A 24,923-nucleotide genomic window follows, 5' to 3' on the forward strand; every position below is an offset into this window, starting at 1 on the left:
TAAATTAAAATTAGTGTCACCAACTAACTCACATTCAGCCAGCAATAATCAATTATTCTGAAAGATTCTTACTTACAGGTGACTCTGAGTTAGTAAATATATGTTTCCGAGCCCATGAAGATTGTTAATGTAGAAACTACAACCATCTCATCTTCTATATCATAAATCATCCAATTTTGCCGTCACTGAGACAATTGGGAAGTGCTGAAAGCTGTAGTTGTTCGCTAGTGTAGTGGCACTGTTGTTACACTTTTTTCAGTGGTAAGTGACAGTTGTAATATCATTAGGGACAAAATTTCTCTCTTCTAAGACAGAGCTGTATATCTATTGGTGACAAACTTTTAGAATTATGCAGCTGTTAATGACTGAGTTTTTCCTCCTCCTGCTGAGATATTACACAACTTTGTTGAATAAATTTTGGCAGTAAATAATTTATTATGTGGGTTTTGTTATGCATCACTCCCACTTCTATATCTCCATACTTTCTCGATAGTCCTTTAAAGCTTGAGTATGACTGTCGACTGCACATAGAGAGAGATCATTTTGAGGCCTAAAGTGCATCACATACTGCTAATTCTTGACAATTTGGATATCATCTTGTTACAGATACTTTGTGTTATAAAAATAGAGTTTTGTTGTAAGGTTATCAGGTTAAATTTTACTTACCTTTTACAGTGTTTTAATGTTACTTTATTGAACACAGCATGAAAACGTAAGAGAGAAATTAATCCCGAAAAACATTCTCCTACAAGTTAACTTGCCAGACCAAATCTGAAGCACATTTTCTACATCTTCATCTACACTATTCAAGCCACAGTATGTTGTGTGACAGAGTACGTTGTACCACTATTAATTATTTCCTTTCCAGTTTCACCTGCAAATAGAGCGAGAGAAAAATAGTCTATATACCTTCATAAGAGCCCGAATTTATCTTATCTATGTATATTGGCAGCAGCAGGACCATTCTGCACTCAGCTTCAAATACCACTTCTCTAAATTTTCTCAACAGTGCTCTGAGAAAAGAATGTCATCTTCCCTCCAGGGATTCGCAAACCATCTCTGTAATTCTTGTATGTTGGTCAAATCTACCAGTAATAATATAGCAGCCCTACTCTGAATTACTTCGACTTCTTCCTTTAATCTGACCTGGTGGGGACCCCAAACACTCAATTGCTACCAAAGAGTGGCTTGCACTAGTGTTCTATAAACAATCTCCTTTACAGATGTACCACACTTTCCTAAAATTCTCCCAATGAACTGAAGTCGACCATTCACCTCACCTGCAACTGTCCTTACATGCTCATACCATTTCACATAGCTTTGCAACATTACAACTTATCGTGAATGTGTCAGTCCACATGCTACTACTGCTGTATTCCAACATTAGGGTATTGTTTTTCCTATTCATCTGCATTAATTTACATTTTCCTACATTTAGAACAAGCTGCTGTTCATCACTGGAGTAATAAATTTTGTTTAAGTCATCTTGTCTCTTCTCACTGTCACTCAAGGATGACATCTTCCCGTACACCACAGGATCATCAGTAAATAGCCACAGACTGCTGCTTACCTTGTCTGTCACATCATTTACAAACATCTCTATATATAAACTGAAGTCACCCCTTCACATCTGTCTGTATGTATTGGCTAATCTCAGGAACTGCCGCAATTTTGATGCAGTTTTGACTAATATAGTGGAACTTCGATAGATCCTGTAATGTTTGAATACTCCATTAGTAGTGTAGCGCTTGACACAGTCACGTCGATTAAATATTTAGACGTAACATTGCAGAGCGATATAAAGTGGGACAAGCATGTAATGGGAGTTGTGGGGAAGGCGGATAGTCATCTTCAGTTCATTGGTAGAATTTTGGGAAGATGTGGTTCATCTGTAAAGGAGACCGCTTATAAAACATTAATACAACCTATTCTTGAGTACTGCTCGAGCATTTGGGATCCCTATCAGGTCGGATTGAGGGAGGACATAGAAGCAATTCAGAGGCGGGCTGCTAGATTTGTTACTGGTAGGTTTGATCATCATGCGAGTGTTACGAAAATGCTTCAGGAACTCAGGTGGGAGTCTCTAGAGGAAAGGAGGCATTCTTTTCGTGAATTGCTACTGAGGAAATTTAGAGAATGCTTCAGGAACTCGGGTGGGAGTCTCTAGAGGAAAGGAGGCGTTCTTTTCGTGAATCGCTACTGAGGAAATTTAGAGAACCAGAATTTGAGGCCGAGTGCAGTACAATTTTACTGCCGCCAACTTACATTTCGTGAAAAGACCACAAAGATAAGATAAGAGAGATTAGGGCTCGTACAGAGGCATATAGGCAGTCATTTTTCCCTTGTTCTGTTTGGGAGTGGAACAGGGAGAGAAGATGCTAGTTGTGGTACGAGGTACCCTCTGCCACGTACCATATGATGAATTGCTGAGCATGTATGTAGATATAGATGTAGGTTTTTCATGATTCTACACCATAAATTTGAAGCCCCTGTGAAAAACCCATAAGATCAATGGTAAAAATTCCCTCATTTTACGTTTCTTCCTAGTAAAGTCTACCTCGATTCTAAGTTCTTACTCGACGTCTTGCTTGACTTCATCTCATTTTCTTTCTATTGGCGTCTGATGTGACTGGACAAGTTGTAAGTGGCACAAACTACAGGGATGGTTCATTCCACAGGTGACTGCAGAGTTGAGGGAATATTTTAGTCCCTTGCAGGGAGGGGAGACGTGAGACACGAAATGCTGACGTAATCCATGATCGGTGTTGCCAACAAAACTTGCAACGTTTAGCTTCACCACGCAATTATGATACTATTAAAGCTAGATTGCAGCAGCAATGGACAAACACAACAGTTGACACAACGTATTCCAGACTTGGACAATATGTGACGAAGGGGACCAGTTGCCACCTTTTCTTGTGAAACTTCTATTTGCATGTATTTCTGATGTACTGTATTCAGTAACAACATTAATCATTGACTTTTTAAATTGAAATACTGAGTCTCGAAGAATATGCTCGGCCATAATCAAGGAAACATCAGCCATTTCCGGCTATTGAGCTCTTATTGTCTGGCAACTTGTTAAGTCACCCAACAGCCAGCGCAGCCACCAAACCATATAAAACAAGTAAAATGAGCTCACCTGCTGGATGTGTGGACAGAGCGAGCAGCCCTTCAACAACGAGAGTGCAGGTAGGGATGAAAGCATTTTGGGAAGTGCTGAAAATATGCTTTTCGCGCAGACAATGTGCTATTGTAGAGATGTCACATGGAAATAGAACAAGGGTTTTGTGATAGCACATTTTAAAGACTTTTGTGTTCAAATCTGACACAATGCAGTTGCAAATCTGACACAATGCAGTTGCATACACTACTCATGTATATACTTTGCACCACATACTGTAATCGTAAAAATTGGCAGCAGTGTACATGATGTACATGTTTAGGTTGTGTTAACAACACACCACCTGTGAAGTTTAGTATGCACTGTGATGCATTTTTGTGAGTCATTGGTGCAGTTGTTTGTCATGGACTTGGCTGAAATTTGAGTCATCTGCAGCACTTCTGAAAGACCATACTGTAAGTAAATGAAGCAAAGTTACTGAAGTAGCTTTTTTCGAAAATGTTTTACTTGAAGCATAAAATAAAAGATCACATATTTTGGATTCACACATTCTTTCGCTAAGCAGTTGTTACCAGATGATTGCAGGGAAACAATTAGTTTAAAATATTTGATTGTTTCTGTTTGTAAGTCTCACATCCCAAGATGGATCATTATCTTTTTGTTGTTGGCCATATTTATTACAATTCTTCAAAGTAGGGGAACTCACTGTCCGTTGTTTGACAAAATTTCAGTGAATTAAAAGTGCAGGTTAAGATTGCTAATGTAAGGGAAGCAGAAATTGGCAGTCTGAAATTGTCATTATATTTCGAAATTCATCATCAGCCATCTTCAGAAGTATTTCCATATTGTGTGTATACATCCAGCAGAAATTTTTGAATGCCTTTCAAGAAGATTTTTCTATCTCTTTATTATCTTTAAAAGTCTTGTTCTCATCAATGGAGATTCATTTACCAGTTTCCATATAGTCTGAAAGTGTCCAAAGAATCATCATCTTTCGCCCTACCATTCAGAGAATCGTGTTCTTATCTTAATTTACTACAGCAGAAAGCTGAAAGTTGAGTCATATACTGGACTGCCTTTTGTTATATAAAGGAAGCAAAGCTGCATCCCATTCTGTGTTTTACTTCATGCATAAAGAACTGAAAACCACATGTTTTAGATTCACATGTTATTTTCACCACACAGTTGTTCTGAAGTGATTGCAGTCAGTTGGATGTCACTTGCATGTTGCTAACCAATTATTCGACAGGGAAAAAGGAGAGCTACAGTGTAATGTGGAGTCAAAGGCAAATATCATTTCTGGCAAATCGCCACATCATTGAGAGATCGTGAACGCTAGGTTAAAAGGCAGAGTGGAAAAAAAGTGACCCAGCCAGGATTCGAGCCTGCAACTTTCTAGTTCCTAGCCAGATGCTTTACTCATAGACCACCACACCAGATGTGAATGTGCTCACTTTTTCTGCTCCCTCATGGCACGGCTGCTCTCTTGAGCTAGGAAGTCTGTCTACTAGATGGCAATGGCTTTGTATTTACAATTTAACATCAGTTCATTGTAATTCAAACAATTTGTATGAAATATTTATAAATTACATAAAGAAACATTCCTCATACATTGAGGCTCTACAGTGAAACTCCTGTTTCAAGTTTTTGTGTGTTCCAGACCTAAAAAACGCAAATTTGTGGAAAATGTGAAATTGGGGAAAATGTTATAATCCCCCAAAATATGAGCAGTAATACACGTAATTGGCTTATATCATTAAAAATTGCAATACTCTCCAGTACATTGTATATCATCTGTACAAGTAAGGAAATTAAATGCACAATACCATGTTTATACAATAATTGTGGTAATTAATTTCATCAAGTGTGTAACAGCAATTATAAACTTTTCAAAAAATTGAAACTGTTATCTTGGTACAAGGTAATCGAGATATTTTCCTACACGCTACGACCATAAATTATACATCAAAAGACACGTTTTTGAGAGATCTTTTCTTTGTGCTTACCCAAAAAAAAGCAAAAATTGATGAACACGGTGAATTGAAACAAAAATATCACAGCAGCTAAGTGGTTAAACTATAAGCATAAATGCAGACATCTGCTCAATGACAAAATTTGTCACCATTGATGTTACTGTTTAATGCTTCTCTTATGATCCACACTTTAGATGCTTGCCACGGTCCAAGCATCATTTTAGCCTCAATGAGAGAAACAGAGAAGTGAAAAAATGTGTTTACTTCCCTAACTGATGTTACAAGCATATTAGAAGTCGACTCAGTGAATTTCTGTACACTGTGTAAAATGTAAATTTGAAAGAAAGCTCAGGTGCTACAGTTTCACTTCAGTAACTTTGCTCCATTTACTTACAGTATGGTCTTTCAGAAGTGCTGCAGATGACTCAAATTTCAAGTCCATGACAAACAACTGCACCAATGACTCACAAAAATGCATCACAGTGCATACTAAACTTCACAGGTGGTGTGCTGTTAACACAACCTAATCATGTACATCATGCTTTTTTCCTATTCTTTTTATTTGTTTTTTTCACACACACACACACACACACACACACACACACACACACGTGATTTGCATTCAATATTGACATTCGTTGTAAACATACTACTTACATCACAATGTACTCTCATCACTGCCATGATATCTCACTACAAATGCCAATTCCGTATGGAACACACAACATTCATGACTCCAAATAACTTTACTGTCACTAGTAGAGAATAAGAGCAGTCCTATCACATTTTACTGGGGCACTTCTGATGATACCCGTTGTCTCTGATCAACACTCACAGTCGAGGACAACATATTGGGTTCTCTTCGTTAAGAAGTCAGCTAAAGTCCAAATCAGAGTGAGCTGCAGTAATAGCAGTGCTTACACACTGCTCATAGGTTGGCAACACATCAGTTTTGTGTAGCAAATGGCATGATTCTTTGACAAAACCAATCATAGTCGAGAAAAGAAGCAAGAATTTCTAGAGGCGTATTTGAAACCATTGTTTTGCTTACTGTTTTTCGGTGTATCCCATGATTCAAAAGAAATATTTTGTGAGTATGGCAGCAAGTGCTATAAAGTGGACTGATTTAAGTGATTTAATTCTTCATGGTAACATCATCCATTGCTGCACGTCTCATAGGTTAATTGCAGACACACAAAAATGTATCATATGTGGTGGTGAAACGCCAATGCAATCAAATTGCGTAAGCGCACTGAGTAAGTGGATCAATGTTTTTTTAATTAAATTGTAGGAGAAGGTAGATGGATCAATGTTTATTCATAATACAGTTATATGTTCAATGTATTAACAAACATTGATCCACCTACCTCCTCCCTTGATTTAATTAAAGAACACTGATCCAGTGAGCTTGCGTAGATCAACTATGTTGCGATATAGAGAAGAGAAATATTTCACTGCTTTTCCAAATATATTATGGGTTGCAATGCTGTCCTTGGTTTGCAGATGGTAGCACAGTTTAAATAGCTGTGACTCAAACAAGGAGCAATTAAATCTATACACCTCATTTACAGCAATGTTTCATACATTTCTACGAATGTATTACTTCGAATTCAGAACACATCATCTGTCTGCTGCTCTCTCATTGGCTCATATAAACAACCAATACACGTTCTTTTGCTCCGATCATACCCCACGGCAAGTGCTGACAACATTCCTGCATGAAACACATTAGTACACCACTGGCCCTGTTCCAGACTTTTACCTGCGGAGTCTAAGAGCCAGTCATATATCTGGGAATCCATTTCATATGCTAGCACCTTCGTTAGTCTGGAGTGGGATGTAATTTCAAATGCTTTTCAGAAACCTAGGAATATCAAATCTGCCTTTCTAAATTTTCCTGGTGGTTACTTGATATGGAGTGAAAAAAGTAAACATTTCAGGGTACAAGATCACAAGCTCCTTTTGTGAAATCATCAGAGTGCAACAGAAACACTTGATGCAGTCTTCTTGAACAGTTTTCCCACTTCAACCACAAAGTACCCCAGTAAATGACAACAAGGACCAACTGCAATGGACATACCTACGGAAACAGTTCACAGTAGACACCTTCTTTGTGCCGCAAGATGCATAACATTATCATTTTGAACTCACACTGACCATGGCTTTAAACTTTTTTTAGGCCTCAATCCACAGTGCTGTTTAATGCAGTTAACATAAAGGCACACTACCTCACAATCAGAGTACTGAATATTAAATAAGTACACTCAATGAAGAAGTTGATAAGATTCAAGCAAAAATGTATAGATGGTCACAGGCTGATTTTTGTTGCTTTGAATTGGGAGTGCACAGTACCCTTACACCAGGTTCAGAAGTACGATGGTACAAACAAAACATAGTTTAAAAAAGAAAGGAAGTCTATGTTTCTCCACATCATTTCTACAGATTCAAGTGGCCTGATGGATGCATATATTGCAGTCTTGTGTTCGATTTCACATGGATCACAATTTTTAACATGCATCAAAAGACGTCCTTCACCATCGGTAAAACAAAGTGAAGAACACCAGAATCCACCATTGTACTGAATATGCCATTTTAACATGGCGACTCCAGCTACCAACGGGATGAAACCTGTTTAGAGTAGGCCACAACAGAGGCTTTAACAAAGCAACCTGGAACTTGAACCCCTTGTTAATAGTTCAGCCTTGCCAAATAACTTATTTTTTCCCATTTTTATTTCAAATATACTGTGGGTATACCTCATTTGCTCGATACATACAATATTCTCACTTGGTATTATTATTAGGCTTTTTCTTTCAATGTGCTGAGATTCTATACGTGTAATTAGTTCTGCTATAGACTGTACTAATTAAAAGTTATTATCAACTGAAAACTTTACTATTATTTGAGATAGGAAATTTAGAATGAGCTGATCAGCAGAATCTGAAGCAGTGACACTACTCACTGGAAAGCACTCATTCCATTCTCTGTGAGTATATATTTTGATTCGCTGGAAAATAATTCACTTATAATATATGTACTTAAGGTTTGGAACCAGGCACACTATCATCTTTTGTGTCATAATATCTAAGTACCTCTCAAGTTCATCCATGTATTTTCATAGACATTATTTTTCTGGACTGAAAGGCATCCTTTATTAATCTGTTAAGTCATTAATTAAAAAATTAATAAAATTGACATATGGCATTATACATTTAAATATGGCTACCATACTTGCAGTTGGAGTGTTCCTAACACAGATTAATAAAATGGTTGCATTAACTTTTCTAGTATAATAACATGCAACATATTTTATAAACCAACTTTTGGTCTGAGTATATAGCCCATCCAAAGTAGTAAAACTTAACCTCATCATTTTCAAATGATTATAGGACTCCGAAAGCAGAAAAAATCTTTATGCCACCCTTCATAAGACCAATCCCACCCAAAATAGCCAGTCAGTGGCAAGCTCTCACATGATTAACATCTCTGCATTCATATAATCAAAAGTAAGTCCACCTAACATCTTCATTAACACCTTCCTTTTGTTTTTCTAGTCATCTCTGCAGTGACATGCACTACATTTAACTTTTCGGAATCATTCAATAGGCAACATATGGGTCGTGTAATTGTGTCAACACTATGAAAGACAATGTACGTATGTCACATTCCTGGATCCTGGAGGTATGAAACTGTGTGCACCAGGAATACTGTGATTATGTTAATCTGCCACTCCTTGTCTGATGAAATGCTCTGTTATTACATCAACACTGTCACACCGTTTTATTGGATTGTGAGGTTGTTTACTGGTAACAAACATTTATCGAAGATCTGAGAGTGGTCACCATTTTGACTTCAAGGAAAATAAATGCATAAGAGTCATAATCAATATAATATTTACTTTACATGACAACTATCCATGTAATTAGTTTTCAGCAATAGTGTGATCTTCTGTCAATGAGAGAAAAATGCAGAATAAGAAGTTGCAGGTAATCAATATTCCCAGATGGTTTTCACGGCAATCAAAAACTGTGTTACAAACAAAATTTAGTTTCTGTGTTATTATCAAAAAATAGAAATTAAAAGTCATTATCCATTTGTGAACAGATGGCCTAAAGAAATTCTTTTTGTGCTACACAGTTCTGTTTCTTTTCTTACTAATAAGATTTTTTTCAAGATTACTAAATAATAATATTTGCTTTCAATTCAGTACATTAAAGTCGCATATGCATTTTTCTTTTTAGTAGCTTACACATCGTGAGCAATATATGGAACTGCAATACAAAAATGATAGGCCAGGACATGAACGACTGATTTTTGCTTTTGTTGATCTGTGTTGTTAACTGGTCACAGTTAATAAGTAAGCTTGTCATTTTAGCAACAAAATTATGTTCTGAGTTGTTGCTTCAAATAGCCATTTGTGTTTATATTACATCTGAACATTCTATCTTATAATTATCATCAATTATTTTTATAAAAAGGTTGGTTTTCGATCATTTAGCTGCAGCACTATTCACTGTCAACATTTTTAATCGTTGGTATTAATGTATGGGAACTATAAATAGGAAGCAATAATGACAAGACAGCTGCCTTATATTCATCTTACATTTAAATTAATATTTTAATTATTATGTCAACCACAGTGTTGAAATTAGTGGAGGTGACAATTAAGAATGAAATCTTCACCTCTCAAGAAAACCATCAGTGTTACACCCACCAAACAGTTGTCACTTTCCTAGCACCTGGCAGGGCCAGTGGGCGGACACTGTCACACAGCCAGTCCAAAAATGGTTGGCCTCAGTTACCTCTAGTACTTCGTAATAAAGAGTGTAAAGCAGCCAGTCCAAAAATGGTTGGCCTCAGTTACCTCTAGTACTTCGTAATAAAGAGTGTAAAGCAGGATCAAGCTAGTCCAGCCCACCAGCACAGAAATGCTGTTAGTACTCGACCAAATGGTTAGTGGTTTTTGTTTTACATAAATATTTGACAATTGGAAACAACAGGAAAATTATATGGATCTTAGTGCAATTACAAGGACTACATTAATGCACAACTTTGTTCGCATACAGACATAAAATCATGTTAATACCGATAAATAAATACGCTTACAGTTTTTGTCTTATCCTTCTCTGGAGATGTGATTATCGGTTCCTTAGTGACTCGCTGAACATCCCTCAGTAAAGTCTAATATATTCGAACTGTGGTATTTCAACTCTTGTTTATATTATCTCCAACCACTAACTACTTTGACATGAATGTAGAAAACCACGTGTCAGTTGTGAAGAGCTTAAACTGCTGTGGGGAAAAATGAAATCGCAGATCAGTTACTAAATCCATTTACAACTGCACACCAAGTCATACAAAAATGTGTACATCACGAGGAATGTTTTTACTAGCTGTGATTCTTGTGAATTACTATTTTCCTTCCTCGTTTTATGGTAGAAGAAAATCATTGAAATTAGTCTTTCATTAACTCCTAACTCTGGTCTGTTGGTATTTAACGTTTTTGTTTCCTCTAAGGTACAGTAGGAACATATGAGACACATAGTATGCTGATAGACATATAGGTGGTAAACATACAGCAGTGTCTCTCCTTGCCTGTTATGCTGTGTAACAGATAGCTTTCCAGTTCAGCATAACAAAAGGCAAGGGATCTTGCAACTTATGTCACTGAATATGTGAGAATATATGTGTGGTGCAGGCAGGAGCAGGAAAATACAATGAGGGTGAAGAGAAGTGTATATCTGTGTGGTGCAGGCAGGAGCAGGAAAATACAACGAGGGTGAAGAGAAGTGATGAGCTTAGTTTGAAGATCCAGAAATAAACATATCAGTCTTAGCATGCGGAGATGACAGTTGCTTTCTAGAGAGAGAGAGAGAGAGAGAGAGAGAGAGAGAGAGAGTGTGTGTGTAGAGAGAGAGAGAGAGAGAGAGAGAGAGAGAGAGTGTGTGTGTGTGTGTGTGTGTGTGTGTGTGTGTGTGTGTGTGTGTCCACATATCTCTTTTGTGTATCTGAAAGCGGACTCTGCCTGACAGTTTGTACTATCCAACAGTCTTCATCATTCATTGTGCCTGACTGCCACTCAGTGCCTCCTCCATGTAATGGGCACGAATCCGTCATATTTCATATAGTTGTTAAGAAATTTAATTTAGTATTACATACACGTCAATCACATACAAATATAAAATTAAACCTTATTACGAATCATGTAACACTGCTCCATGATTACATAAACATTGTGATGGATTTATCAAATTTAGACGAACTTTATTATGAATTACAGAACATAGACTTCATTATTAATCATGTACAAATAAAAACAGAAAGACATAACTCGAACGAACAAATCAGACTATATCGCAAATTTTTCTGCTTTAAAAAATAATTAAGAGAACAACATGATAATTACAAAAAATTTCTTCTTGTTACTTTCATACAATTTGTTATTATCTCATAGGAATTTCTATTACTTCCAAGTAAGTTAAAAGATTTCAGTGCTAGTTCTATTTCACACATTTCTGTACTACAGAAAAATTTATCAGATCACAATGTAGGTCACATTTTCTTCTTGTATTATGGTTGCAGTACATTTGATTGTGAGAAAGTTATGACTAAAGAGAGAGAATGTTTGGTAATGGTCAATACTACCACTTTCTTAAAAAAGGCTAAGACAGGAGGTTTTTGGAGACACTACGCATATAACTCTTAATAATCTCATTTTGAGTGTAGACCTTTTTCTGCCAGGGAACTGCCTTAGAAAACATTCACAAACCAACAAATGAAAGAAAATATTTCACTCATATTAGGAATTATTCTGTTAGCAAGTGTTGTGGACCACATGCTTTCAATTTCCAAAATTAGGAGCATGTGCGACTCCCAATTTTGCTACAATCAACATTACACACCACTGGTATCCACCTATACTATATACGGTTTGACAATGGCATCCCCTTGGGGGCAATATTCTGGAGAGGAAATACTTTCCCTTTCGGATTTCCAGGTGCTGTGTACAAAGGAGGAGGGCATCAGAAAAAAACTCTTCAGTTTTGTAATAGAGGGAAGTGGAGGGGGGGAGAGGGAGGGTGACATTGTAGAAGGAGACCAAGGTTTGACAACAGCACACAAAGCCAAATGGACGTAGATTGCAGTAGTTATTCAAAGATGAAAAATCTGCACAGAAAAGACAAGCAAGAAGAGCTGCACCAAATAAGTCTTGGCCTTCAAAGTAACCATTGTTAGCTACAACACACTTCTCACATCAGTTGTAAAGCTGTTGGAAACTCAACGATATTTTATTGTGCAATCGCTCAAAGCACTGTGGTCACACAGTGTTGCATATCTGCAGCGTTACAGATGAGACGAGACATGGTGCTACCAATTACATTCTGAGACCAAGTGATGGTCAGTGGCATGATGTTCGTTGTCTTCCCTGCCTCCCAAAGAGTCTTCTGTTGAAATCCAAAATTAAAGGTGTTGATCGCTTTTTTCGAAAGCAAGCTCCTGATCCATCATGAATTTCTATCCGAGGGAGGCAAGGAAGATGTCTGTCGCCTGGTCTCCGGATAGTACTAGTAGCACCTGGTCTCACCTCCTGTAATGATGCGGACATCCAACAATGCATGACAACGTTACTTCAAACGATTCCAAAAGAAGTGTTTACTGACAGTTTCCAACAGCTTTACAATTAATGTGAGAAATGCGTTGTAGCTAATGGTGATTACTTTGTTTGTAACTCTTGTTTTCTTTATTTTTTGAGACCATTCAACAAACTTTTCGGATGTACATTGTATAATAACATAACACATTGTAATGCATCATGGTGTATCATGTTCTTGTGTTTAAAAAGATGCTTTATGCCACCTTACCTTATGTAAATTGCCTTTTGACAGAGCTGCCCTCATTTTCATTTCCTTGCACTTTTCAGCAAATCCCTCAACCTGCCACTAGAACAAAACAAGAAAGAAAATTGTTGCGAACAAAACCACAGAAATTTGCCCGAGTATTCTATCTAAAAGTAAAATTCACTTGAGACAGCTACTTGGTCCAAAACCACTTGCGATCACCATTCAAAAGCCCAAATAACTATATTTCACAGTGCGGACATGCAGGAAGAGAGTCAATGAGGTTCCGGAAGGTACCAACAGGGATGTGGACCCATGCCAGTTCCATTACCATGGCCAAGTGCACTATGTTTCTTGGTTGAGGATCCAAGATTCGTGGCACAAACAGTATCAAGGTAGTCACCACATATTCTTGACTGGGTTTTGAATTCAAGCTCAGGCAGAGGAGGGGGCAGAGGAGTGGGCAGAGGAGGGGGCAGGGGAGGGGGCAGGGTAGGGGGCAGGGGAGGGGGGGGGAGCAGGAGGACAGTGAACTCACTCTGGTGCTCTTGGTACCAAGCACTTACACTACGAACTGTGTGACGCATTCCATTGTTCTGCTGGTAGACGCTATCTTGCCAAGGAAAAATAAATTGCACGTATGGGTGGACGTGATCCCCAGCAATTGATGCATACTTGTGTTGAACCACTGTGCCTTCCAGAATTATGAGATCACCAGGGGGATGCCACAAAAACATTCGCTACACCATAAACCCCCTCCACCAGCCTGAACCTCTCCGACAATTGTTGCAGCACTATACACACCAAAAGCCATCTGTCTAATGGAGCATAAACCATGATTATTCTGAAAAGGCCACTTTTTGCCACTCAGTGGTCATCCAGCTGCAGCACAGGCATGCCAATTCCAGCCTTTGCTGCTGATGGACAGCAGCCAGCATGTGTGCATGAACTGGACCATTGCTGCAGAGGCCCATATCCAGCAACAATTGTTGGACAGTCATGGAAGAGACACTGTTCATCTGGGCGGCAGTTGCTCAACAGCTGTGCATTCATTCACCCATACATATCTCTGCAGCTTTGTTCACCCTGTCATCTACACTCCTGGAAATGGAAAAAAGAACACATTGACACCGGTGTGTCAGACCCACCATACTTGCTCCGGACACTGCGAGAGGGCTGTACAAGCAATGATCACACGCACGGCACAGCGGACACACCAGGAACCGCGGTGTTGGCCGTCGAATGGCGCTAGCTGCGCAGCATTTGTGCACCGCCGCCGTCAGTGTCAGCCAGTTTGCCGTGGCATACGGAGCTCCATCGCAGTCTTTAACACTGGTAGCATGCCGCGACAGCGTGGACGTGAACCGTATGTGCAGTTGACGGACTTTGAGCGAGGGCGTATAGTGGGCATGCGGGAGGCCGGGTGGACGTACCGAATTGCTCAACACGTGGGGCGTGAGGTCTCCACAGTACATCGATGTTGTCGCCAGTGGTCGGCGGAAGGTGAACGTGCCCGTCGACCTGGGACCGGACCGCAGCGACGCGCGGATGCACGCCAAGACCGTAGGATCCTACGCAGTGCTGTAGGGGACCGCACCGCCACTTCCCAGCAAATTAGGGACACTGTTGCTCCTGGGGTATCGGCAAGGACCATTCGCAACCGTCTCCATGAAGCTGGGCTACGGTCCCACACACCATTAGGCCGTCTTCCGCTCACGCCCCAACATCGTGCAGCCCGCCTCCAGTGGTGTCGCGACAGGCGTGAATGGAGGGACGAATGGAGACGTGTCGTCTTCAGCGATGAGAGTCGCTTCTGCCTTGGTGCCAATGATGGTCGTATGCGTGTTTGGCGCTGTGCAGGTGAGCGCCACAATCAGGACTGCATACGACCGAGACACACAGGGCCAACACCCGGCATCATGGTGTGGGGAGCGATCTCCTACACTGGCCGTACACCACTGGTGATCGTCGAGGGGACACTGAATAGTGCACGGTACATCCAAACCGTCATCGAACCCATCGTTCTACCATTCCTAGACCGGCAAGGGAACTTGCTGTTCCAACAGGACAATGCACGTCCGCATGTATCCCGTGCCACCCAATGTGCTCTAGAAGGTGTAAGTCAACTACCCTGGCCAGCAAGATCTCCGGATCTGTCCCCCATTGAGCATGTTTGGGACTGGATGAAGCGTCGTCTCACGCGGTCTGCACGTCCAGCACGAACGCTGGTCCAACTGAGGCGCCAGGTGGAAATGGCATGGCAAGCCGTTCCACAGGACTACATCCAGCATCTCTACGATCGTCTCGATGGGAGAATAGCAGTCTGCATTGCTGCAAAAGGTGGATATACACTCTACTAGTGCCGACATTGTGCATGCTCTGTTGCCTGTGTCTATGTGCCTGTGGTTCTGTCAGTGTGATCATGTGATGTATCTGACCCCAGGAATGTGTCAATAAAGTTTCCCCTTCCTGGGACAATGAATTCACGGTGTTCTTATTTCAATTTCCAGGAGTGTATGTCCTTTGCAGCACCACAGCTGCCTGCATGCTAGTTTTGGAGAGCGCTATTTCACCATGCATGGTATACTTTCACCACAGTGGCATGTGAACAGTTTACAAGCTTAGCCTTTTCAGAAAGGCTTCCACACTTGGCCCAAAAACCAATGATGTCCGATAAATCACTCCATTTCAGCATTACGACATCGTCTGCACTGTTTTCCGCCTCCCCCCTCGACATACTTTATATACCATCCAATGCTAATGCTGCTGTCTGTGAGTGGTTACTGCATGTTGACATTAAACATAGGCAGTGGTCACATTACTGTGTATAAAATCACAAAGAGACAGATGGGGTGGGCAGTACTTACCTTTAGAAGGTGAAATTTCAAGTGCTGCTGATGGACACATAAGTGTATGGGGTGGGGGTAAAATATTCCCAGGTTTTGAATCTGTTAAGTTTTCTGATGTCTGAGGAACCTAATTCTCCTCTTCCAGTTCTCCCCAAGCTATGAATCTTTCTTCCCTGCAAAACAAACAAAGTTATGAGAGCTCTCCCTTCCTCATTCCCCCTCATTTTATGTGTGACTATCAGCAGCACTGGCAATTTCACCTCCTAAATATAAGCAGTGGTCAGTCATAGTGCATCCTCGGAATTTAATATTTTTCTGCTAACAAAAATTACACCCTATATAAAACTGCAGTTAAATGTCATTAAAAATAATTTTTATTTACCAAGCAGTTGTAGATACAGGAATAAACAGTGAGATATAGTAGTGCCATCTTTCAGATTCTTTCTAATGAAGAACATACAGGAGCAGGAATAGCAACTGAAATTAAATGGAAAGAATGAAAGGAAAAACAGCTGCTCTTACTATGTTTTCACCTCTTCCTTGCTCCAGGAACTCTTGAGAACTTTTCCTGTTTAATGTCAGTATGCATTGGTTCATCCAACCTTTCTTCACTTTTCAAACAATGGAAAATCCAGGATCGAATGTAACAATATTATGAAAAGGAAAATTGTCATTCGCCATATGGCGGGGATGCTGAGTCCTTGAAAGGAACAACAAAAAAACTGTCACAAACAAGAAGCTCTTGGCCAGTAAGGCCTTGCTGGCCGAAAGCTACTTATTTGTGACAGTCTTTTTGTTGTGGCAACTTTCCTTTTCATAATATTGTTACTTTCTTCTCTTTTGGCAGATTAAGACAACTTCAGTTTTAAAAAAGGCTGTGTTTTCCTTGACTAGGTTTTCCTCAACTGTGTGAATGCCTTCCTTGATGCATGGTAAGCAGGAATGTTTTCTATCAATATTTGATATAACACTTGTATGTTTCGCCAATGCAGAAGATCTTGAAATACTTGGACATACACTGTATGACGACACATTCAAGATAAGAGAATCAGGTGTAGATAACAGTATACAACAGTGAAGCACACTATCTCAAAGAAATAAATAGTTTGTTGTGGAAATAATGTCTGTCCGTCTGTCTACCAATCAATAGGCGGAGACTGGAAAACTCAATTTTGTTTTATGTCCAATTTCAGAGTTATTTTTGCCTATTTGTTGCTGTTTTCTATCAATTCTGGTATCACTTTCTGCCAATTTTGATGGTATTTTTGAGGAGTTTGGTATTACTTTCCAACAGCTTATTTCTGAAGTGCCATATATCTTATATCACTGTTCCAGTGCTATGAAAACAAAAATATACCTATCTATTGCATTACCGTATTTACTCGAATCTAAGCCGCACTTTTTTTCCGGTTTTCGTAATCCAAAAAACCGCCTGCGGCTTAGAATCGAGTGCAAAGCAAGCGGAAGTTACGAAAAATGTTGGTACGTGCCGCCACAACTAACTTCTGCCGTCGAATATATGTAGCGCGACACAGGCATGCTTTGTAGGCACAAAGATAAATACTGGCGCCAAAACCTCTGCGTCAGTAAATAAATTTTAAAAAAAGTGGAAGACGAGTTTTTTTTCTCCGCCGCGAGTTTCGACCACTGCATTTTCATACATTATCCAACAAAGTAAATACAAATTCCGTATTGTTCATCTTCGAATGTAGCACAATTTCAGTGTACTACGAAAATCTGACTGGCAAGACTGTTTGGGATGTTTGTCAATATGGCCAACTCCACGTTCTGAATTTTTTCCTATCTGTGAGAAGAGATGGTTGCTAATAGGAACCTGATGAAATTTGAATCACATACAGTATTCTCTTGACCATAAGAATAATACGAATATAAACATTTTGCCATGTATTCTTTCGTGTTTGCTGCTATCTCATTCAAATCCTGTCGCGCCTAATAAACTACGAAACTAGAGTGAGGCAACAGCAAACGCGGAAGAATATACGTATCGTGTCATGTTTATATTCTTATTATTCTTATGCCTAATAATGATACAGTCTGAAATGAAGCACGGCAAGTGACTAGATTTTTAAATCTAAGATGACTAATTTCTGTGCAGAATTTGATGTAATAAAGAAGCGGCCGCAAAGATTTTCAAACGGAGAAAAATTTTCGCCTAACTCTCGTTCAGAACATGTTCTATCATACGCAGTCTATTATTTGATTCTTGTTGATCATTATCAAAGAAAGCAACAGTGTAAGTAACAACAAATAGCAGTCTCTTGCCATTGTTTCGCTAATGAGACGATTCCTCTCTTTTTTGTTTTAATTGTACGCGGCGGTAGCGCGCACAAAAGCAAGCCATGCCGCGAGCCGCGACAGGCCGTAAACACGCACTATCAGAATGCGACAAACAATGCATGACACAGTGCAGTAATGCATTTTCAGCTTAAGAGTGACGCACACACCTATAACAAAGAAAACGGCACTTATCAGATCAAAGCAAAATAGGCAATCGATTCAAACCAGACGAAGCACGTGAAAAAGGAAGGATACCCGTATAAATACGGACGGAGCGCCTGATGCATAGCAATGGCTACGTGGTAAAGCTTAACTGCTAAGCTTACGATTCGAACCAAACTACTGTAGCTGTATTGTCATTCATTCGACCTAAATTGTGTCTCATATTACAATGGACCAACTTTGTTTCGATTTGGAGGTGTGGCCTAAAACTTTTCTCTCTCCCTGAATTTCGAGTCTCAAATTTCAGGTGCGGCTTAGATTCGGGAATTTTTTTTTTCCCTTGATTTCGAGTCTCATTTTTCAGGTGCGGCTTAGATTCGAGTAAATATGGTATATTTGACATCACAAAAGAAAAAGGAAATCATTTATATGAAACCCATTAAATGCAATTAACTAAAGAAACCATACACCATTTAAAGTTTTTCAAATTAAAGCACTGTTATAGCTTCAATGGTTTCTTTGAAACTTTTTACCATCAACTGATCAGTACTTCGCAACAATTTGAAAACGGTAGCCTAAACCATAAATTTTAACATGGACAAGGAGAAGGCTTCAGATGCAGCCAACCAATTCGGCTCATATTTGGCAACCTGCTTGTATACAACATAAAATGAACACCAGTTTTGAGAACACCATCTCTACAGTTTATGATGCGCATTCGACTCAAAACTGACCACAGTTCAATATACAATTGAAAATTGAGCACTTTTTATCATCATAGGTGGGGGTCCAACAGCAAACGTTTTCCTAGGAATTTATGAAAGAAACTATTACAACTGCCACTCATGTACATGTAAGGTAAATGCTATTCAACGAAATTACTGCTGATGCAGCAACCAAGGCATCTGGCTGGAGAGCAGAGAACCTGTGTTCAATTCTCAAATGCATCTACAGGATTTTCCATCTGTTTTTTTCCTTATTGAAATTAGTAGTAATAGAAGGGTTAATAAGGCAGTTATTAAGGAATAATAACAAGGCAGGTAAATAAATTTCTCAAACAACTTGGACTAGTGAAAAATTAAAATTTGAATCCTCATATGAAAACAATTGTCACAAGGGACCACAGGCAGCTGAGCATGCTACGCTAGTTTACACCTAGCCATGGTATAGGACTTTATTTGGAGGTTTCAAAACTGCAATGTGATTCTGGAAAACCAGTAGGAATTGTGTAACCATGCAGGTGCAACAACAATTCATAGCATAATTCATGATCAACTTTCAGCACCAATTTTTCAGGTGATGTTGTCGCATGTGCAGTGTGCATTAGAATTACACTGAAAATCCAAAGAAACTGGTACACCTGCCTAATATCGTGTAGAGCCCTGCGAGAACGCAGAAGTGCCGCAACACGACATGGCATGGACTCGACTAATGTCTGTAGAAAATGTAACTCCATCTTCTGGCAGAAGTGTGGGACTATGGCTGGTCAATATCCAACAAAACAATACCAACTGCCATTATTTAGATTTTATTTTTAATTTTAGGCTACCAGTTTCGACAGTACATTACGTCATCTTCAGGCCTGCTTCAATCAAATAACCTTCATGTTACAAGACACAGCAGCACTTTTAACAAGTCTTGTAAAGATTTTACGGACGTGCGTGCTCCTTGGACACCTGTCAGCAACTGTCAAAACACCCACTCAAACCACATTTCCAAAGTGTGCACAGAAACTTTCCATTTATTCTGACAGGTAGTGTAGCTGTAGCAATGTTTTGAAATAGTGTCTGTAAATGATGTAAGTTACAAGCAGCGCGTCATCATTGAACTTCTCACAGCAAAGAACAAAACTATTGGGAATGTTCACAATCATTTGCATCTAGTTTACAGAGCATCTGCAATCAACAGAAGTTCAGTTAGTCACTGGGCAAAGAGGGTGAGGCCGTTATGAGAAGTCGGTTCGGCAGAGCTCCAAGATTTGCGTCATTCGGGGAGGCCATCCGTGGCTATCACACTTGACCAGGCGCAGCTTGCTGATGTGCTCATTCACAAGGACCAATGCATAACAACTTGGCACTTGGCCCTGAAGCTATCAATCAGGAAAAGAAGTGTGGATGCAAATTACTCAAAAGTTTGTGCACAATGGGTTCTACACAGTCTTATGATAGAACTAAATCTTCTCACTCTTTGATGTGATGCCAAGAGGCAGTATACCAATATTTCTGAAGCATATGTGAACACATTAACCAAACTCAAGAAGAGCTTCCAATGACTTTGACACCACAACAACCCAGGCGATCGATTGATTCTATATGATAACACTCGGCCTCACACAAGTTTGAAGACTTCAGAAACATCATTAAACAGGGTTGGACAGTATTACCTCATCCATCCTACAGCCCTGACCTAGCTCACCCCCAACTTCCACTTGCTTGGCTCATTAAAGGATTGCATTTGTAGATGACACTCTGAGGATGACAAAGATGTGATTCTTACAGTGAAGAAATTGCTTCGAGACCAAAACAAGGAGTTGCACTGACAGGCTACACACACTCTCGTGTCTCGCTGGAGGAAGGCCATAGAACAGGGCAGAAATTATGTAGAAGAATAGATTGTGTAGAAGAAACAACATTCTTTCTTTGCGTATTTCTCAGTGTGTTCAATAAATAATTATTGAAGAATAAAAATGTGATGCACCACTTTCTGGGTAACCCTCATATTTATTTTAATAGTTATTCCATATTATTTTTACTATTAAGCTTGTGGTCACAGCATGATCTGTTGATAGTGAAATTTAACGGTGAAAAAGAGAGGGATTCTGATGGCTGTCCTGAGCCGAGTAGACTTGTTACATTTGAATGATCTGTCACCCTGATGCTACTCATAAACATTTACCTTGAGTATACTCTTATAGTTTCCTTCTTGTAGTTTCTTGATGTTAAGGACCTGCCTGCTATGCACTGCCACCATCTCTCACAATGTCACTTTGTTTCCATTTTCAGGGGGTCGAGGGCTGTAAGACAGCTCTCTAAGTCTCCAAGCCATGAAATGACGTAACTGCATTTTAAACAACTCTTCTGTATTTTGTTGCTCTTATGTGACATGCATATACATTGGGTAAACAGATGTCACTAACTAGACCAACATTTTCGAAGTGAATCTCATAATACCACAGAAGAGAGTGACATTTTTCTTCAGCTTTTTCTGGGTGTTGATATCGCAGGCAGTGCTCTTTCTCTCTGCCTTCCAAAACACTGCCAAGACGCGACCCCTATGCGTAAGTAACCCCTTCATAGCAGGTGAAGATGCACTATAGCCAACACGCTACACATATTACACCACGAAGTACGCACAGTGGGGAGTTCTTTACATACTAACTACCTAAATAATGTTTTTACATGAACATCTTTATTTGATCGTGAGGAATGGATCATACACATTTTTATGGATGAATAACATGTATCGCCTAAGTAGGCTGGGATCTATGTTATGTTAAAAGATACCAGATGCCATGTTAACTTACATGTTCACAAAACCAAAGTGTCATATTTGGTGTTTTTCATATGTATACTTTTGTAATATGAAACTATATAGTTTAAATAATGCATCATATTAAGGATCTCACAAACACTCATTTTTATACAACAGTTGTGTAAAAGGCTAAGAAATTGTCACATCCGTAGCTAAAACTGTTATTAAATAGTAGTTTGTTTGCAAAGTGCCCCTCCAGTCTTCATAAGCAAGAAATTATTATTATTTAATTTTACAAATGGGCTGCCATTCAGTCTGTCACCTTGCCACTGAGACAATAATGGACCGGTTCACAACAGGCCAAATCACCACCATCAAGATCTACCTACCACAAATCATGCCACAGGATCACTTGACTTGAGACACTGAGCACTATTGGAGCTGAAGAACATCTCTCTCTTATGTTCCAAACTGCCGCCCAGAGCACACGCTAAATGGCTCAGTTTCTTTACCTTGGCATTTTCTCTTCTGCTCCAAGGTTGTTCTGGGGTTACTGAAGCTACCTTCTGTTGTCCCCTTGACAATTCTCACAATATTAGTCCTATAAGCAAATAAACTGATATGGTTTCCTTTCCCCAACATGTGTACGTATATTAATTAAAAACCCACATCACTTTCCAATCCTGACTACACCCCCAAGTAGGTGTACAAACTGGCATCTGAAGTGAGATGCCAAATTTGACCCACTTTCAGCTTTGAGGTGTTCCATACAAATTACTAAGCCCTGAACAGATGTGAGAAACCGTTGTGCAGGACAGTCCGGCAATGTGCTGTGGTGCAACAGACAAGTGCTTATCACAGTCAGTCCAGGCTGCCCACTACATTCAACCCACACCCTATGCCACACTGCCACCTCTGTCATTAAGCAAGGCCATCCAACCTCGTCTGCCTCCTCGCACAAGGCCACATCACTAGTATGATGTCCCAATGCCACCATGACACCTGGCATCACTGCTGTGTTTCCGCCCAGTTGATTGTCAATCCATGTATTTAATTATAACAATGAAAATAACCTATTTCTGACAATATCATGTAATTGTGTATCTAAAAAATCTACTCACCAAGCGACACCAGGAGTCTTTCTTCTCATCCCATCTGTTAAGTCTCACCTGACGCTGGGTTCTGGGTGACTTTTCTGAACTCTACCCCTTTCCCTAGACATCTCCAGTTTCCTTCCCTTCACCCCTCTCCCTACCCTTTCAATCTTTCTGAAGGAAGGAGGGGCCACTGGCTTCAAAAGCTTGCACAAGTAAAACCTTTCTCCTGCCGCCACTAGGTGACTGGATTTTTTTATCTATCCAATTACAAGATATTTAATTGGCAAGCTTCACTTGTAGGGGTAAAATGCCAGTGGACAATGCTGCCATTGATGTCACCAAGATCTGCTGTCAATTTTTTTTGTGTGTGTCTAGTTTAAAGGTATTCCCTCAACCACGTCACAGAGACAATTGGAGATGGATCCAAAATACTGCAAGCATGGATGGAACAGCTCCATGTGAAGAATGATGATCTGCAAAGGCACCTTAATGAGGCATTAGTACATGCGATGCTGCAAAACAGCACTGTGCCTAAAACTAGCCTAACTTCCCCATTTCTGTGTTTCCCATAGGTGGTTCTAATCCAGGCGAAAATGTCAACACATTCATACAAAATTTAATGGATACAGGGAAACTGTCCTCATCGAGTGACTAATGTCTATAGGAGACACCAGCATGATGTTGCAAGGAGCTGCTCATGCTTATGTAGATTCCATGGAAGGGCTGAGAAATACTAAGGCATTTGGAGTCCTTGCAGAAGGCCTAGAGGATAGATATGGAGATAAATACCACCAGCTACTATAGGGACAATCTTTCCATTAAATATCAAAATTCAGGAGAGGATTTCGAGTGATTTGCTGACCGAATAAGAGTTGTGTCTTGTCATACATATGTACTAATGGAAAGTAATGAAAGGAATGAGATACCACTCAGCTTGCTGTGTAGATTCACTCATTTGCAAGATTGACGCATCCAGGTATGTGATGAGGTGAAGTTTGATTCATCAAGTACACTAAGGCAGGCTATATGACTCACAGAGGACGTGCAGTAATTCATCCAATCTTCCACCAGGATAAAGTCCACTAAACGTGCATTCATTGCCGAAGTGTGCTGCACTCACTGCAAGTGACCAAAAGTTACAAGGTTCCTTAGTGTTTGGCACCAGCATGTGCTTATTTTAGAAAAAAAAGAAAAAAATCAGACATGAGAGAGAAAATTGTCCATCTCTACAGCACCAATCGGCTAACCATATAGGTCATCAAGGGGCTCGAAGGGATGTGAATACGGGAAATGTGGATGGGCGCAGTTCTGCCACTGCTCCTTGCTCCCCTTCCGCAAAGCCTATCTGATAAGAGAGATCGGAATCAATTGGGTGGCAAACGTAAGTTTGCAAGGTAAAATGAACAGCAGAACTTCTATCTTTCTCACTGATACAGGCATACAAATAAATGCTTGGTCTGTTAAATTTACTCACTGTCGAGACCTAAAATCAGTGTTCTGGACCAAGTGGATCGTGAAAAAAGGTAATTTATCCTACAGAGTCACAAAATGTGGAACTGGAAATAGGTGGGTGGAGCACCAGTTCAAATTCTAAGTAGCTTGGAAGCATGACCATAATTTTGATGGCATTTTAGACAATGACTTGCTGCACCATTTTCAAATCATAGTTAACTTCTGAACATAAGAAGTATAAATTGAAGGGAAATATCCACCATTGTGACAATGTTTCCATTATAATGATGCGAGGGAGTCCACAACGAATGGCCACGTTCCAAATACTCACTAAACGATGGACCAACATAGAATTGAAGACACACTAAGCCAAGAAATTATCAGGGGGCACTGGGGAAATCATTTGCGGAGAGATGAAGAAAGATTTTTTAACAGGAGATATTTTATTAGTGGTTTCATTAACAAGAAATGTAGTTTTAGATGGTAAACAGAAGCATGTGAAGCGCAGTTTATCTCTAACAAGTGTGACAACAGAGGGTACATTTTTTGCCAGTGGAGAAAATTATCTACACTCACAGATAATTTTGGAAGCAGATAGTTAAAATTCCCCAGGGTACCATACCCACAAAAGAGCACGAAGTAAATATTTATGAGACAAC

The 24,923-nt window shown here is 39.7% G+C and overlaps 1 protein-coding gene across 5 annotated transcripts in view; it reads right to left on the reverse strand.

The window, feature by feature from the left end:
• LOC126174866 (uncharacterized) overlaps window positions 1-24,923 on the reverse strand; it is a 382,969-nt gene that overhangs the window by 308,131 nt on the left and 49,915 nt on the right. For 4 of the 5 annotated variants that reach the window (XM_049921270.1, XM_049921267.1, XM_049921271.1 and 1 more), the window contains one exon: window positions 12,960-13,037. The exons of the other annotated variant lie outside the window; for it this stretch is intronic. In XM_049921270.1, the coding sequence (XP_049777227.1) occupies window positions 12,960-13,037 (78 nt within the window). The remainder of the gene's footprint in view (window positions 1-12,959; window positions 13,038-24,923) is intronic. 5 annotated transcript variants of the gene reach the window in all.

The sequence above is a fragment of the Schistocerca cancellata genome, chromosome 3 (assembly GCF_023864275.1).
Source record: "Schistocerca cancellata isolate TAMUIC-IGC-003103 chromosome 3, iqSchCanc2.1, whole genome shotgun sequence".
NCBI classification, from domain to species: Eukaryota; Metazoa; Arthropoda; class Insecta; order Orthoptera; family Acrididae; genus Schistocerca; species Schistocerca cancellata.